Source organism: Stegastes partitus, unplaced genomic scaffold, assembly GCF_000690725.1.
Source record: "Stegastes partitus isolate 25-593 unplaced genomic scaffold, Stegastes_partitus-1.0.2 Scaffold1227, whole genome shotgun sequence".
In the NCBI taxonomy this organism is placed as follows: Eukaryota; Metazoa; Chordata; class Actinopteri; family Pomacentridae; genus Stegastes; species Stegastes partitus.
In genome coordinates this window covers 78261-94889 of record NW_007578958.1, presented here as the reverse complement: position 1 = coordinate 94889, position 16629 = coordinate 78261, and the positions used below count along the sequence as shown (strand labels likewise).

Sequence of the window (16629 nt, the reverse complement as noted above, 5' to 3'; positions counted from 1 at the left end):
GTAGGGCGAGGACCCGTCCATCGCCGCTTGCGGCTTTAATTTTATTTATTTCCACAACAGATTTTAAGAAATATTTCTGTTCTGTATTTATTGTTGACTGGTCAGTATGAAGTAGATCAAATATAGTGTTTCCCATCATTAGATAAAGATTTAGCATTTGCCTTTTTTTCTTGGATTTGTGTATTATTGGTTCGTTTCAGTGCCCATACTACCATAATATAAGATAATTCTTTATTGATCCTCATAGGAGACATTCAGGCATTGCAACAGCACAAGACAAGAACACAATAGTGATCGCCTCACTGTCCTTGGACATGACGGCTCTCTTCTTGATGTGAAAAAGGCTTTTAGTCTCCTTAATAATCCACAGCTTATTTATAGTACAACTAAAAAAGATTTAGCATGTCCCGATACGTAATAGGCCAAAGGTATGAGGATGTCGTCCCACACCTGGTTGCATTTTGAAATACACAAGCTTTTCCAGCTATTCTGACCCACAATCCTCTGCAAAGCTGAAGATGTGTCACATACGTCACTGTGTGTATAAACCCAGGGATAAACAAGCTGGAACCACCAAGAACGCACACAGATGACGGCTCTTTTTGCACGACAGACTGATTTATGAGGAAGATGGTTAACCATTACACATACTTCTATGACGATGTAGTACGTCTGTATTTTATGCAACAGCACATACTTTCATAAAGGCAGCTGCAGTACGAACTGAAAGTAAAAATAAAACGTGTGTCTCATAAAACACGGCGATACTCACAGCACAGGCGGCGCCAGAGTCTCCTCCTGGTGCAGCCGCTCTGTCTGCCGCAGTTTGAGGATCTCGCTGTAGTTGAGAGCGTTCACTTTGTTCTTGAAGAGCTCCAAGGAGGTGGGCTTACTGGACAGCGTCCTGGTGATCTGCTCCCTCACCACCTGCATCACCTGGAGACGGAGACACACATCGGTTTACACATCTGGGAGAGAAAGGCATTCAGGAACAGCTGTTTGGGAGGAATGTTGTTTATTTATGTGGATTTGTATCTAGAATTAGCCAGCGACACTTCTACACTTACTGCATTGGGCTTGTAGTGGCTTTCAAAAACTTCCTTTCTGAGTTTGCATCTAGTTTTTCTCACTATTACAAGCAGCCAATTGTGGTTTTTTTATTGTTCAACCAGATTTACACCCATTTTTGATGGAAAAAATCAATAAACCTATTTAATGGGATCATCGTTCATTGATTAAAGAACGTCAGAGGTGGCTTAAAAAGACATTATATACACTCTTAGCTTGGTCAAGAATGAACTTTCATGCTCAAGTCTGAAGAAGTTCAGATGCTTCTGCTTAATCCTGAGCAACGTTATAGACAGTAAATGATTGGTTTACACTCAAAAGGGCAAAACTGTGACCAATAAAAGAAGACTGCAGTGATTCAGTCAATAAAGAAACCCCAATCATTACTTTCCATCTTTAAAAACCACATGTTCTGTTCACACCAAGAGGCCATGTCAATAAACAGCTTAATCAGTACTTCACTTTTTCTCTTCCACTTTTCATTCATTACTTTCGTTCGTATCTTCTCCTGCCTGCTTCTATTATCAGTTTAAAGTTCAAAGATTCAGCTCCCTCCTTCACTGTCCAGTAAAACGTATTCCCACCTCCATTTCTCTCTCTGTTTGCTTTTTACTAACTCAGCTGTCTGCGGCGTCCATCCCACAGCCAACCAGGCAGGATTAGCACCATCGATCACTGACAAGCTGAGCGGTTACTTTACACTTAGTCGGGCGTTGAGCTGCGGTTGCGTTTGAATCTGTGTGTGTGTGTTTGTGTGTGTTTTCTGCATGACTTGTTGAGGTGAAGCTCACACAGAGGGACATGCAGTGACCCCGCCTGCTCACAGAACCACAGCTCAGGGCAGTTTGTCAAACTGCACAGTTGCATGCGTGTAAAATCTATAGTGGAAAATCCATAGAAAGATCTGTGGCGTTTCCAGACCGGGCCAACTGCTCCCAGTTCTCTGACACACACTCTGCTGACCTACATCATTCCTGCTCACACCCAGTTTGACTGATAGTGAACCGTCAGTGACTAAAGCGTAACACGACCCACCCGCTAAAGCTCTGTCCAGACCTCCCGCCACACGCCGACGTGTGCTTTAGTACAACTAGCGCTCTGTGGGAAACTCCTTGTCCTTGAAAGCTGAAGTCAGCAAGGATTGTTGAACTGACCGAGCTGACAGGAGAGAGCGGCCGATGTCATTGGTGTGGCAGCTCTGCAGACGGTGAAATCCAGACCGTCATTCTATATTGTGTGAACATGCAGGGACACAAAACAAGCGACTACAGTTTCACACTATGACTCCAGCTCCGGGCCCCTGAGCCAAAATAACTTTCAGAGTACAGCAGCTTTCACATGACACGAGCCTCAGACAGCCAGCGTTATGTCATCCTGGCGCTCTTATTCTTAACCGTCAGCCCTTTCTAAACAATTCAGCTTTTTGTGCTACATCATTTAACCTCCACAGCAACTAAGGAGTTCAAACAGCTTAAAAGAATGCAAAAAAAAAACAATCTTACCTCCATTTTTTCCCTCCTTCAGAGCCAACTACTTTGACAAATATTGCAACCCTAACTTCCAATTCCACCTGCTCAACAAAGGGAGGACGGGGAGAGAAACGCCGACGTCACCTACATGACAGGAGAGGTGCAGCGTTTGGGTGTTTTGTAAACAGACACCCTGATTCTCTCACTCACATGCACACCCCCTCCGTCCAGCCCCTCTGTCATTTAGCTCCACCGGCCAATCGGAGCGACGGACGGCAGCTGCCTCCGTTCCCTGAAACCCTGCAGCATGTGCACGCGCGCTGAATGTGTGAGGACGACCGTTATCACAGAGGGTGTGTAGATCTAATGCATTCACGTGACTGGATGGAGGGAGTGTGTGTGAAGCGGCATCGCTCACACGCGCAAATACTTAAATTTGCAGCATCACACACACCACTCGCAACCTCGCTGCTACTTGTTCTGTGGTCCCTCCACCTCTCTGCCTCCTCCGGTCCAACCCATCACATTCCCTCGCTCTCATATTGTTTCCAGGGGTTTACGTTCCCTCTCTGTTGTTGTGTGATTACTGCTGATGCCCTGGGCGCTTTGTTTTCCTCGTTTCCTTCTGCCTTTGTTTCTGCCGCTCACCACGCTTCTCTTTGTCCACCTAATGCCCCTTTGTCCCTGCCCCAAAGCACCCTGGGTAGGGGGTCCGCGAGCCAAAACAAAAGGCCGGTCTGCCGGCCCGGCGCTCAGGACACATGGGCCTGCTCCTGAGAGGTCAAGAGGTCACTGAGTTTTATGACTCAGAGCTCTTTGTGGATGACGGACGGTTGAGTGCAAAGTTAAAATGCGAATCGGGACAAAAGCTCAAGCAGTCCTCCTTTCAAGAAGGTTGGATTCTCAATATTTCTCCCAGACGAAACCACTCTGCGCTTAAACTATCACCACGTACTTGTAGGTCGCCGTGTGTCTGTGGGGGCAGCTCAGGGACGGTTAGCATCAGAATTAGCTTCCAACAATACAAACGTACACCAGAAAACATTCCTGTCTTAAGCTGGTCTCTTTACGCCTCATTTCTGCTGGTCTGTGGGAGTTTTGTTTAGTTTTTTTATGTTTGTTTCATAGTTTCACTCAGCTGCTCAGTTTTACTTCTGATTTACGATTACGCAAGAACACACTCATCAGATTCACAGAATCGGAGCGACCGCTGCTGAGTCCCACACGTACGGCCGTCATGTGCTGAAGGAGTGAATCAGTGGCCGGATAAAAACCCAGCGGTCGGTTTCAACATTACTTTATGATTCAAGGAAGTGCATCTGTGGTTTGGTCAACCACAAATGAGTCCGACTGCTCCACGGGAAGCACCGAGTCGCTGTCACAGGATCCCGTCAACAGGCCAGTTCTGGTCATGGCAAGCTCGGGTCTGAAATGCCCCATGTCATCATTTTACACGCAGCTACGGTTGAAAAGCCATTGAGCCACGCTGGACCCGCAATCGAACAATTATTTGTCCACGTAGCTCAGACTGGAGAGCATAGACGTCCAGGGAAAACATTCATTAAGCCTTCATCCTTACATAAATCCATCCTGGAACAATCAATCTAAAAGTCAGAAAGAATCATATAAGGCTGCAACTCAAGCACAAGCTTCTTAAGGTGAAGACAGATTTTACGATGTTGGCCCAGAATATCTTTAGGAACATCATCTTGTGCTACCATCACAGAACTATCCAGGGTACTGGGATAGAGCCCATGTTTGCACTGTATTTAGAACAAAAGCAACAGGAAATAACAACCAAAATCCTCCCGTGTGGCACCGTAGCCCTGTCTAGGTCTAAGCTGTTCTGACGTAAACAGTGAAGCGTGCTTTGTTTTGCAGTATCACCTTGTCAAAGTCCTCCTGTGTGGCTCTCATCTCCTTCCAGGTCTTGTTGAGCAGCTGAATGCAGATACAGAAAAGCTCGTCCATGAGCCGATCCTGACTGAAGAAGATGGGGTGGTAGTCGGATCCCGTCTCTGAGGCTGGAGGGGGGAGAGACGACAGGAAAGGCTGTCAGCTGTGGAGCAGGTCGGAGCAGAGGTTACGGAGAAAGCAGGAGGAGGAGGTGACAAACTTACGCGGTTCTCCGATACGAAGGATTTCACACAGGATGAGCGTCAGCTGGATGCTGCTCCTGGCAAACGGACACTCGTGTTTGTCCTCTCTGCTGCTGTTCTCCAGGACGAACTGAGAGACAAATGACAAAACTTAGCGACAATAATAATAACATAATAAACTTAAATACTTGGGACACTTTCCTGGTGAGATAAAGTTCATCCTGTCCTACTTAGAAGAAGATTTAAAGTCAAGGTAACTGCTGAACTCTACAGATTACTAAATAAATGGAATACATGCATGTCAGATGAATCCCTCTCACCCTGCTGTAGGCGTCAGGATAACGCGTGGCGAAATAAAACATGCTGTCCAAAGCTAACAGACCCGGAGGCGTCCGTACCAAGTCCTGGCCGGGGTTACTGTTGTTCTGGAAGAAACAGACGACACTCATTCACGTACACGGGACGTAACGCAGAGTCATACGACTGAAAACCGTTCTGGCAGCTTACAGAAAAACCCAGCTTCTTGAACTCTTTGGCGCAGAGAGAGCGTCGCCTCTCGTGGCTCAGGCTGTTCTCGCTCTCTGTCTCGAACGCTGCCTGCCGCAAACTGTGGAGGGTGTCTCTCTGTTCCTGCAGTGAAGCAGATAAATGATGTTTAAATGATGCAGACTGTTGTGGTGACAGTTTCTGTACTTCAGTCACTCTCTTCAGTCTTCTTCTTGTGTTTCTAAGAACCTCCACTGAGAATTTCTAAAGCCTCATCGTATGTAAAATTATTTTTTTGGGGTTTGTTTTGTCCATAAAACTAAAAAAAAGCTGGATTGTGGGTTCAGGAAGAAGATCTGTGATTATTGGGGAAATATGACATTTTAGCCCTAAAGATTTTTAGAAATTAAATAATCAAATACTTCAGAGCAATGTGCATCGCTTTAAAAGGCAATCAGAGGGACGTTCAACATTTAAAAAGGCTTAAATTAATAAAGGCTCCTCTTATATTAAGCATCAGACGTTTTCTCTCGGAGGTGTTGTTTTGCAGCTCACCTGGCTGTAACAGTCCAGAGGCGTCCTCATGCGCAGCTCCTGGAGGTTCAAGGTCACCGACTGCAGGACATACAGGTGGTGGGCCATCTCGTCTTGGACTGAACCAGAACTGTGGATGATGTTCTGCAGCAAACATTCCACTGTGTTAATTCACTCCACATCGCTATAGAGACGCCGAACACTAAATAAACAGAAAACTCACCTTATAAATGTACTGACGGAGATTCTTCTTATTCAGGAACGCAAACATCTCCTGGAAAACAAAAAGCCAAGAAAACAGGCGCGTTACTGGGGTGTAGGGACGTGCTTCTGACATGGGGGGGCGCCGTAGTGTAACAGGAACAGACCACTGGGCAGGACCAGGGTTAGCAGGAGGGACTTTGACCTCCGCAATCCTCACTTGCTGTTAAATGCATGTATGGCTCAACTGCATTTTGCGATTTGCTGATAAGACAGGGTGGGTTTGTTGACCTAGTGTAAAAAGTGAGGAAGTGTGTGTGTGTGCGTGTGAGCAACAAAGAGAGCCTGAGAGGGGGAAAAAAAAAAGATGGAGGGCTGAATGAAGGAACTGTCTGTGTACAATGAGAGAGGAGCAGGAACAGAACAGAGGGCAGAAAGCCTCGACTGTAACGAGCAGACACAATGAGAGAGATCGTTTTCATCTGTCGGAGAAGAAGTCGTGCCTGCAGGATTCTGACCCGCAAGCACAATGAAGGCTGAAAATTACCATCATTCACCCCAAAGTTACATGTACAACCCCCCACTGCAGGGCTATAAGGGCATCACGTGCCATAGTAAAGAACTAAAGGGGCAACTGTGGGGGTTTTCTATCATTCTTGACAAAACCGTGATGCAGCATCAACCAGCAATGACATTATTCTCCTAATGAGTGCTGCCTGTGTGTCCAAAGCCTGACTGAGCTGATTTGAATAAGAACTTATTTCTATCTGAGAGGGAAAATGCAGTTTAACATGAAGTTTACAGTAAAATCTTAAATTTCAAGCCCTGTCTCAAGTTGGGTTTTTGACATACAATGAAAATTTCATTGTCTTTAAACCACAATTACATCAAAGTACAATAAATAGTCATTACAAATGCATTAATTGAGATTCTGTTGTAGCTGCTATTTGTTGTATTAGTCGACAAGCCTGTTACTAAATCAGCGACACTGGTCGTATACTTGTACCTGAAACATGTCACTCAGGGTTTTTAATAGGCTTTTAGATCTGCAAAAGTTAGTCTAATCAAATCTGGTCTGATTTTATTTCCAGTATTTTGGATCTCATGCACAAGTCACAAGACACATGCATGAACTTTCTCTGGTACAACAATGGAGCTCTATGGCACTGAGGAATAAGCTAAACCTGGCGCTGGATAAACAGACATAAATGGATCAATTCATTCACTCTTTTCACTTCCCCTGCTGACAGCAAGAAACACAGAAAAATCACCACAGATTTAGGATAAGTGAAAACCACAGGCTGAGATCGAGTCTGCACAGTTCATGACCTCCCTGCCTGGAAGAAACAGACATCCAGGAAGGCCCTGAAACAATCAGCATACTTGCTTGTCTGCATGCTTGGAAGTTTATTAGCCTTGAGAAGAAGAAGTCGAAGAAAAGTGGATAAGAGAGACAGAAACAGCACCTGTTTATCTGAGTCTCCAGCTGTTTGCAGCAGCGCCATGAGCAGAGCCATGGCTTTGGTCTGGATCTGCTGATTGGTCCTGGAACAAGGTCGAGAGTAAAAGAGGCAAGTGTGAGACAAACACACAGCGAAATGTTCTGAAATGGCTTTCTTTGAAGCTTTTCACTTCTAACGACACGACATCCCGCTTATCTGCCGTGATAAATGTCAGACGGTTGACATGTCTAAACACTTCCTCTTATAGAGACGAAGCTGCGAACTTCACACCCTGCCACATCATCAAAACACTGATGTGTCACTCTGTCGTGTTTCTTTCACTTCACTGCAGAGCAGATCATGAACATGTAATATTTTCCATCTGTCTTTGATTGCTTCCATTGTCCATCATGGAGGGCGACCGAAGGCTCGACTTGCTCGGGAAGAATAGAACCCTCGCTGTGTAATAATAAAAGTATAATGATAAATCTAACATAGAGGTGGACAGAAGCTGCCCATCTTCTTAGCGAGAGTCTTATTTTTTAAACTATGTGTAAAAATTAAAAGGAAAGATTTGACAGCATAGACATAAGCATAAACTACTAAATCCCAAAACCCACCAAAAAAAGATCACAGTTTGTCCAAGAAAAAAACAAAAAAAACAGGAATAGTGGGATTTCTAGCTTTCCAACAGCCCTTGAATTTATCATGTGTGACTTTCTGGTTCGTCTGAAGCTTCAAAATTTGATCAGAATCACTTTTATCTGCGTCCAACTTAAAAATGTGCCAAAAACAAACTGTGTGCACGAGTCATATTGTATTAAAAACATAAAATAAAATCCATAAAATATTCTGCAACTAGGAAGCCACTAGTGATAAAGCTGTGGTCGACAGTTATGTGACAAAAATTCAGAGTATTGGGCTTCAGGCTGTTTGCACTGATGCAGACACAGATAGGAGACAAATTAAAAATAGAAATACAAAAATATCTACAGCATATCGAGCCACTGTTTATTTAGTATTGGTAATGTGTTTTTGTGCACCTAAAAAAGGCTGTACATGTTTATTTCAATTACTTTTTTGTAAAATAAATAATGATATAAATTCATTTTTCTTGCTTTATGATTTATAACTTTGTTAAACTGCACAAAAGGCATGTTTGACTCGTCTCTACTTGTAGTCGTGGTTGTGCTGCTTCCATAGAGGTGCAGGAAAAACAAACCCACAGTTAAAAAAATGGGGGCAGGGAGTCAGAAACAAAGAGTCTGAGGGTTTAAGAAAAAAGTGTGAGTGAACACATCTTAAATATAATCTGCTACGTACACCTGGAGGTGAGCGATGAGCCTCTCCAGGGTCACCTCCTGTTTAACCTGCAGGAAGAGGCTTTGGCTGCTCAGCACCATGTTCTCCAGGATGTCCAGGGACACCTGCTGGATCGACGCGTCGGTCGGCTTGGCGTTGACAAAGCCGGCAATCTGAGGAGAGAGAAGGAGGGAAGAGAACGGAGAGACGGAAGAAACAAGAGATCGACGGTGAGAAAGAGAAAAGGCAGCAGCAGTCGCTTGAAAAAAAACGAATAATTGGGACAGCAGCAGATACAAAACCTTCTTGATGAAGACAGTAGAGAGGTTCTCCCATGAAACTATCCCATGATACATCAGTTCCATGAAGCCCTTCAGCGTGTGGGTCATGATCACATTACTCCTGAACGATGACAAGAGAGGAACAGATATTATCCATGAGTCAGGCTGCAGTTACGCACACACAGATAGTCACTAACAGACATCATTCAGGTGGATGTAATATCCTCTCAGTGCCTCGCTCACTGTGTTTAAAGTAAATATATATAAATATAAATGAAAACAGATCAAATTAATCAAAACCTGGTTTTAAGTAAAAACAAGGAAGCTCAGAAGGTGCCAGTGGAAACTTTTCTTTCAGCAGAATACACTCTCATATTTGTGGCTCTATATAAATTCCTCACATACACTCTTTCAATGTTTTTTTTTCTTGGCACCGGATGCTGCTGGATGCTCCTCAGCACCAGTGAAATCTATCTGTGGAGCAGCATTCCACCCCCAGCTGAGGAAACATACACGCACACACACAGAGTACTAACTCAGTAGAGTCCTCCACTATTTTGACCAACAGGAGGTGTCCGTTGCGGCTGATGAACTCCTGAGCGAACGTCATGTCCGTGGAGACGCCCGCCAGCTCCTTCAGCGAGTCGCAGCGCACGCCTGCGTCCGAGCTCTGGATGCCTTTGTACAGGTCCTCTGCACAGCGACCCTGAGTTCACCAGCATCAATGAAACGCACAAAAACAAACACACATGTTCACACGACACACTGACAAAAAGACTTCTCCTTTACCAGGTGTTCATTTGTAACGGCTGCTCTTCTCTAACAGTCAGAACAGGGCTGACGTGTTCTGTTCAGCCGATTCAGCTGTTTTTGCTTCATGCAGGATGCAAATGAAAGAGCAACTTAGTGAGTGAGACGGCTGCAGACAGGAAGAATGTGAGGAGAGGGAGGTGAGAGAGGAACGTGGCTGAGAGCCTGTCGGGTGCAGACTCACCGGTGCCTTGGTCAGACGCAGAATGCAGCCGTTCTTGATGTCTAGACGATTCTACGACCCGCAAACAAACAGACATTTAAAATCTGAGAAAGCCTTCGAAACCGAGTCATTTTCAGGTAGGAGGCAAGACACAGAAGGGTCCAAGTAAGGTAACCACATGGACATAAATCCTTAAAATGATGCATTTTTTCTACCCTTATTTCTAGGGTGTATTTTAAACAGACAACACAGACAAACATTGCAAGAAATGTAATCTTTACAAGGTTTCCAGCTTCTTCTCTGAAGCTAATCTGCATACAGTCACTGGTTGAGCTTTTAATGTAGCGCAAAATACAAAAGCAGTTAGAAGCAAATACAACAGACTGAGTGTGTTGTATGTGACCAAATACACAACTAGGTGCAAAAATGTGTATATATGCAAATATAAGTGCATCTACTGTGTGTGATCATGAAAAAGTCATATAAGTTTTGTGCTCAAGTTTGCACTTCTGCCCACTTTTACAAATGCAATTAGTTTCAAGCCACAACAACATTTAGAAACATTCAGAATAAAGTCTCACAAAACAACACAGCTAATTTGTCGTGACAATATGTCAGGCTGTCAGCGCAGAATGTCACAGCCAAGACGTTCTGACTGTTATTGTGATGTTCTGATCCGTTAACTGAACACAGTCTCTTTACGAGGACACTAACTGGGATATTTGTGAAACCAGACTGCAACTGGAAGCAAGAAATAATCTGCATCATTATTATGCTGCATGCAATGAAGCAAAAAGTTCCACAGACTCATCAAGAAGCTGCTCTTAAACCGAAACATCTGTGTTTAACTACAAACTCACTTCAAAGTCTGGAAGTCACCATGTTTCCAGCAGCCCTGAGACAGCCGAGACCGAAAGCCTCACACTCTCACAGCAGCACTGTTCCTAGAGTCAGGTTTATTAGGATAAATAAAGTCATCTCTGCTCCTCCGATGCCACCGTAATGACTTCTGCAGTCTTCAGTTCAAAGCGGGGGGAGGGCTTCCAGCAGCAACCTTTTCAGAAGATCACCGAGGAGGAGCTGAGTGAACTTCCAGCTGCCTCTGCCTCCCCCTTTTGTCTCTTGCTTTCTCATTCTGTCTCATCTGTAACAGCAGCGATGACCTGGGCTCCATCTTCAGTCATTTTCAACTCCCGGGAGAAGTGCTGACAAAGTAGTGACTCACTGATTCATTGCTCAAATAGAAATTTACACCATTCTGCTCTTGAACAGGACTGACTCAGGCCTGTTGCTCAATGCTTCCCAGATGTGCTCAGACATTCACCAGATAGATTCAGCGGAACAGATAAATATTTATGTTGATCTGCGTGGCGACTGACCGATTCAGTGATGTACATCTGCACCCCATCCGTGTACTGCAGGGCGTAGTTCTCAGGACCTGGGAGATTCCACCTATAAACAGACAAACATCACAGTTACACGCAGAGTTGATGTGAAACATTAACCACAATGAGAGGAAGTTTAAATAGAATCCACCACTGTTGCTTACCCATCACAGACCTCCTTTATCACAGCAGACAGAGGCTTTTTCTGCACAGACACACAAGAAAAAAAACCACAGAGTCAGAAACACACGCCCTCACACACCATAAAAACACACACACCTGCTGCATCAATGTGGGTCGTAGCAACAAGACTTTACTATCAGAGTAGTTTCTGTTTCAGGGAGCCGGACTCCAGTAATGACACGCTGTTATGGGATCACGGTACCACAGCTATGCGCGCTGGCTGCAAAGCTTGTTTACCGAGGAGAGGAAATCCTAGAGCTCCCCAACGTTTTCTGAACAATGTTGCCCTCGGTGCCCAGATCCCTCTTTGTACGCAAATAAAAACCAGACTACTTCCATGTCTGACTCTCAGCTATCCTGCTATTAGTGGTCAGCGCCGCGGTTAGCCAGTCAAAATGTCTTCAGGTTCTGCGGTAGACCCAGTGGATGGTCTGTTATTAGTGGCAGCAGAGAGGTCAGCCAATCAGATGTGTCTAGTGGAAATGTTTGGGCCAATGGGAAGCTTTTGATTGGGTTGTGATCTAAAATAAAACTATTCTGAATGGAGAATGGGCCGTTTAACGTGACACAGCACTCCTGAATGTGAGATCGTGGTGATTCTGCTGAAGGATAATTACAATACGAAGCCTTAAAAAGGTGGTTAAGAGACGAGCATTTGAAAAAAATGTGGTAAAGTGGGTGTTGCTGAAATCACCACTGTGGTTGGGGTCAGCTAAATTCTTTCTCACACTGTTCAAACCCTTCAAGTTACCGACAGTATGTGACTGTGATAAACCTGCTGTCTGGTGCAGCTTACATGACAACTCGTGTGTAGTTTGCTGCACAAGGAAGTAAAACTTCTTCAAGGTTTCTGGGAAACACATGGAAAACTTCCCCACATTCACATTTTGGTAAACGCTGATGAAACAAAACCAGCGAGTGAGTTTGGAACACTCAACATGAAATAAATCAAGAGGAAATTATAATTTCACCAAAGTAGGAGGAGCTATTTAGTGTTTCAAGCCGTGCTGATGCCCTGTGAAAGGTCACATGTTGGCTTGGAGCATGAAACCAGGACTAATGTTGGCATTATAAAATATATGACTCCTTGATAAAAGCTTGAGTACGTGACATTATCATGGGAAAGATTAAATAATGACTCCCAACATCCAACACTGGAGGTCAAAACACACCAGTGGTAGGCCAGAGTTACAGCTCTACAGAAAAAACTCGCTCTAGTGTCCATTTTGATTGAATTTAACAGCTCAGACGTCACAATCTGTTAACAAATGTCACGGCGACACGTTTTGCACCTGTGAGTGGCTTCTTCACCACAGCAAACTTCTCCATGTGCAGCCTCGTAAAGTTGAGTAAATAAGAGGTGACTGGCTGAAAGGAGAACAGGAGGTGCTGCCATTTGAGTGTGTCATTGGGAAATGATATACAAAAAACATTCTAATATGAGGAGTCTCCATGTTCTCCCCGTGCAGCGTGGGTTCTCTCCGGGTTCTCCAGCTTCCTCCCACAGTCCAGAAACATGCTGAGGTTAACTGGTGATTCTAAATTGTCTGCAGGTGAACTGATCTAAAACTTTTACTCATTTGAAAAACAACTGATTCATTTTATATATTTTTAGACACTAGGTGGCTAACTAGGTGTTGTCTAACCAGAAGCCAGCTATGTGAAACATGTTCATCAGTGTCACCAAACACGTCATTGTTCAACTATTTTTAAATCTCTGTATCAAACCGTGTTAGAAACGGGGAAGTGAGGATCATCACAGTCCGGAAGCACAGACCACACAATAACCCAAAAGCTTTACAGCATCAATATTATCCTTGTCCTTCGGTTTCTAGGGGTAACAATCGCCACATCATTTGAAAACTAACATGAGATTCGATTTTCTATTGGTGAAACACTCGGTCGTGCAATCACAGAAATTTAGAGTGAAGCAAAGAATCTGCCAGTTCAACCAATAATACGATGATTTTAGCCTCTTCTTGGGTTTCTCTAATAAATTGCATGCTTTGAATAAATAGATGTTTGGTTATAACTTTACATAATAAAACCCCACATGTGCATGAGCATGTGTGCCCCAAAAACGTCAGAAGGCTGCTAAACTACATTCATTGAAATACTCAGCTGCAGCCAGTTGTATTTAAAAAACATTGTAAACTACCTCCATGGAGCCACAATTCGGTTTAGATGATGAGATCTATTTATAATAAAGTGACAAATGCTAACTCAGATAAGTAGCGCTGTGGTCAGAGAAGCCTTGGTTCTGGTTTGGCAGACTGAGCGGCAGCCCACATGTTCAGCAAACAAATATTCTAAGAAACAACACAACACACGCAGAAATAAATGCGTGAGATCACACGACGCCTCCTGTGTGGTTCTCAGATCGACCGTTTCACCAGAGACCATCACGTGCCAGTTTATAAGCAGCACGACAGCGAGTAGTCTCCGGTATGCAGTAACTCGCTGATGACCTTCAACAAACCAGACACATAAAACTTGTTGCGTGTGGTTAAAACTTTTAGTGTGTTGTAGGTCGTAGTCCTGCAGCTCCAGGGAGTTCTCAGACCACAAACCTCTCGATCCAGCGCTCATGCCCTGGTGTCACTGTCAGTTAAACTCACTGGGGCTGAGGTTACCCCCGCGGTCTTCCAGTCTACTAAGTCTAGCAGATGAAGCGGCAGACTCAGGCAAAGTCTGACAGACATCAGAGGCTCCATGTATGACTAAGACGCTACGACTGGATTATTTTTATAGAGCCCTTGTTGTGCTTTTTGGGGTTTCCCCTTTTCTTAAGGGTTTCAAAGCTTTTACGTGCAGGTAAAAAGGTTAAACCCAAAGTGACTCTCTCCTGAACTGCCCCAAAGGCCTTGCAGGGTTTTCTTTCACCACTTATCTACGTCTCCATGTAACATATTTGCATAACGCCTTGCTAGTAGCAGGTTTGTCACACCCTCAAGTAAAGAGTAAAGTAATGTTCTGCTGTCGGCTGCAAGAGTCAACACAAAAGTCCTCGTGCACTCCCAGCATCCGAGGAACAGAAAAACCAGTCCTTATTTTGGATGTCCACACAACAATTGGAAAATCCTTGTCTTAGCACATTGTGTGGCTACTTGGGCCTGTATCGCCACATGCCAGAGGAATGTCATTACTGTAATACTGACAGATGCCACAACATGCGAGCACTGAGCACAACGTCATGACTTCAGCAAGAGTCTCTCCGAGTTCTGGGTTCTTTCTGATTCCGGTTCAAACGGCTGAACTTTGAGGTCTTGTTAGCAGCCAACAACTTTTAAGGTACGTGTCCACAGGATTTGTTGCATCAGCGCTTCCCATTCATTGTCTGTGTGAGCCGCCCAGCATTGCATTTTCAGAGATGTAGCATCCTTTTGCCTGCTCCTCATTTGCATAAAAATAAGGTATCTGCTACTTTATGCAAATGAGGGGGGTTGAGGGCCGTCTGGCGTCTCTGGAAACTTCGGAAAAACTCAACCTGACTGGTAGTGATCTAGATTGAAGACAGATTCAGTAACTGTATTGTTTATTTCTTGCCTCAGATGTTTTCACAAACACATTTCGCTGATCTGTTTCAAAATGAAGAAGAAACTTTCGTAACGAGCGGCCATGTGGGTAGGGTCTGAAATTTAGTAGCAGCCAAGTGAAGAATCATCCAGTCAGGTGCAGCCAATGCTGGCTTGGCCTTAGGGAGGTGACTCCTGTTCTGATTGCTGTTGAAGACGTCAAGCAGTCGCGCTCCAATCAAGCGTCCAGTGTTGGGAAGTGGACACAGGAAGCTACGCCACAGAGTCTGAGGTTATGATACGTAACCGATGTTGCCTCAGTGGCGTCGGGCCAGCTGACCACTCAGAGCAGACGGAGGGGAGACTTTAAAGAAACAGAAGCTAAAACCTTTCAGACACAGTGAGGTGCAGCAGCAATGTACAGTATTAAAAAAATAATGTGGTTTTAGAGCATTAAAGCATGTAAATCTATTCTAGTAGACCCCAAAAATAGAACCTGTAAATAAGCATAATATGGGCTTCTTAATTATTGCCAACCAGAGTGAATTATGACCTGCTTTAACTGCACTTTATGGGCATTTGGAGACTGAACAAGAGAGCTATTTGGAACTGTGTGAGCACGCATTACCTGATCCAGTTGTATGAGCTGGGGGTAGGCCCCCGGCATCTGGATGGCGATCTTCACTATGTCCTTCTGCTGAGGCATGTTGGCCCCTCTGGACTCCCCCACACTGTAGCTGTTGACGGAAAAAAAGAAATGAAAGTCTCGGACAGCATACTGAGCACCAGAGGGATGTGAAAGAACAACTCCCAGCAGAACCTCTGTCATGTTTCAGAGACGACTATTTGAAATCGATGCGGTTTGACTTTGCATCTGAAGTCTTTGGGTAGGAAGAGTTCAACAATAGTTCTGTTCAGATGTCACTCCTCACAACAGAAGCGTGGGCTGCGCTGCTGTGTCAGACCGACTATTAATTCAAGAGAGAGCAGAGGCTAAGCGACCTGAGAGCAGCATCTCTGTGAGGTGAGGCCAGAAATGACTCACGGCAGTCGATCCTCATTTTCACTATGAGTCTGTTGAGCAGTGTGTGTTCCCCGTTTACTGAGAAGTCTAAAAGTGTCTAAAACTTGTTCACTCTTTCTTTCTCCCACTTCCCACGTCACACATGCACACTTCCTCCCCGGCCTGCAGACAGCGTTCCCAGAGGATACAGAAGAAGCTGTTGTTGTGCTTCCAACCCTTCCCCCTTCCTCGTCCTCTCGCTCTCAGCACAAGGAAACAATACGACTGGATCTAAATTCTTTCTGTACGTTTCACGAGCTCACGATGACAGAAAAGGGTCGAGCTCGGTGCCTGCTTGTGTTCAGTGTGATTAATAACCCCCGGTGTTTTGCCTGATCTCTTGGATCACTCAAAAAACAGTGCAGCTCTCTGGCTTTATGGCAGGTTTACTATCACAACAGCAACCACACGCGTTCACTGTCCTCTCTGCCCCGAGGCGTCCTTCCTGATAAAGAATGCCTTCAAAGCAAGAATGAAAACGTGGATGATGCCTGTCAACAGCGGGGAGGGCTGATGATTACGGTCAACAAGCAGATGCAAACACTTAAAGTTTTGTTTCTGGATGATTTACACAGACCAGATGGAGAGAAAAGCCTGAGGTGCAGACATCATTCTGGTGTATTGGTGC

General features: G+C 44.7%; 1 protein-coding gene across 2 annotated transcripts in view; it reads right to left on the bottom strand.

The window, feature by feature from the left end:
* Positions 1 to 16629, bottom strand: part of elmo3 (engulfment and cell motility 3) — a 41733-nt gene that overhangs the window by 6303 nt on the left and 18801 nt on the right. For both annotated transcript variants that reach the window (XM_008297527.1, XM_008297526.1), the window contains 15 exons: positions 15567 to 15675; positions 11405 to 11445; positions 11235 to 11307; positions 9877 to 9927; positions 9419 to 9588; positions 8904 to 9003; positions 8623 to 8774; positions 7324 to 7402; positions 5880 to 5930; positions 5678 to 5800; positions 5144 to 5266; positions 4957 to 5061; positions 4658 to 4766; positions 4425 to 4561; positions 773 to 936 (listed from right to left, as the gene is read on the bottom strand). In XM_008297527.1, the coding sequence (XP_008295749.1) occupies positions 773 to 936; positions 4425 to 4561; positions 4658 to 4766; positions 4957 to 5061; positions 5144 to 5266; positions 5678 to 5800; positions 5880 to 5930; positions 7324 to 7402; positions 8623 to 8774; positions 8904 to 9003; positions 9419 to 9588; positions 9877 to 9927; positions 11235 to 11307; positions 11405 to 11445; positions 15567 to 15644 (1556 nt within the window). In that variant the 5' untranslated portion in view covers positions 15645 to 15675. The remainder of the gene's footprint in view (positions 1 to 772; positions 937 to 4424; positions 4562 to 4657; positions 4767 to 4956; positions 5062 to 5143; positions 5267 to 5677; positions 5801 to 5879; positions 5931 to 7323; positions 7403 to 8622; positions 8775 to 8903; positions 9004 to 9418; positions 9589 to 9876; positions 9928 to 11234; positions 11308 to 11404; positions 11446 to 15566; positions 15676 to 16629) is intronic.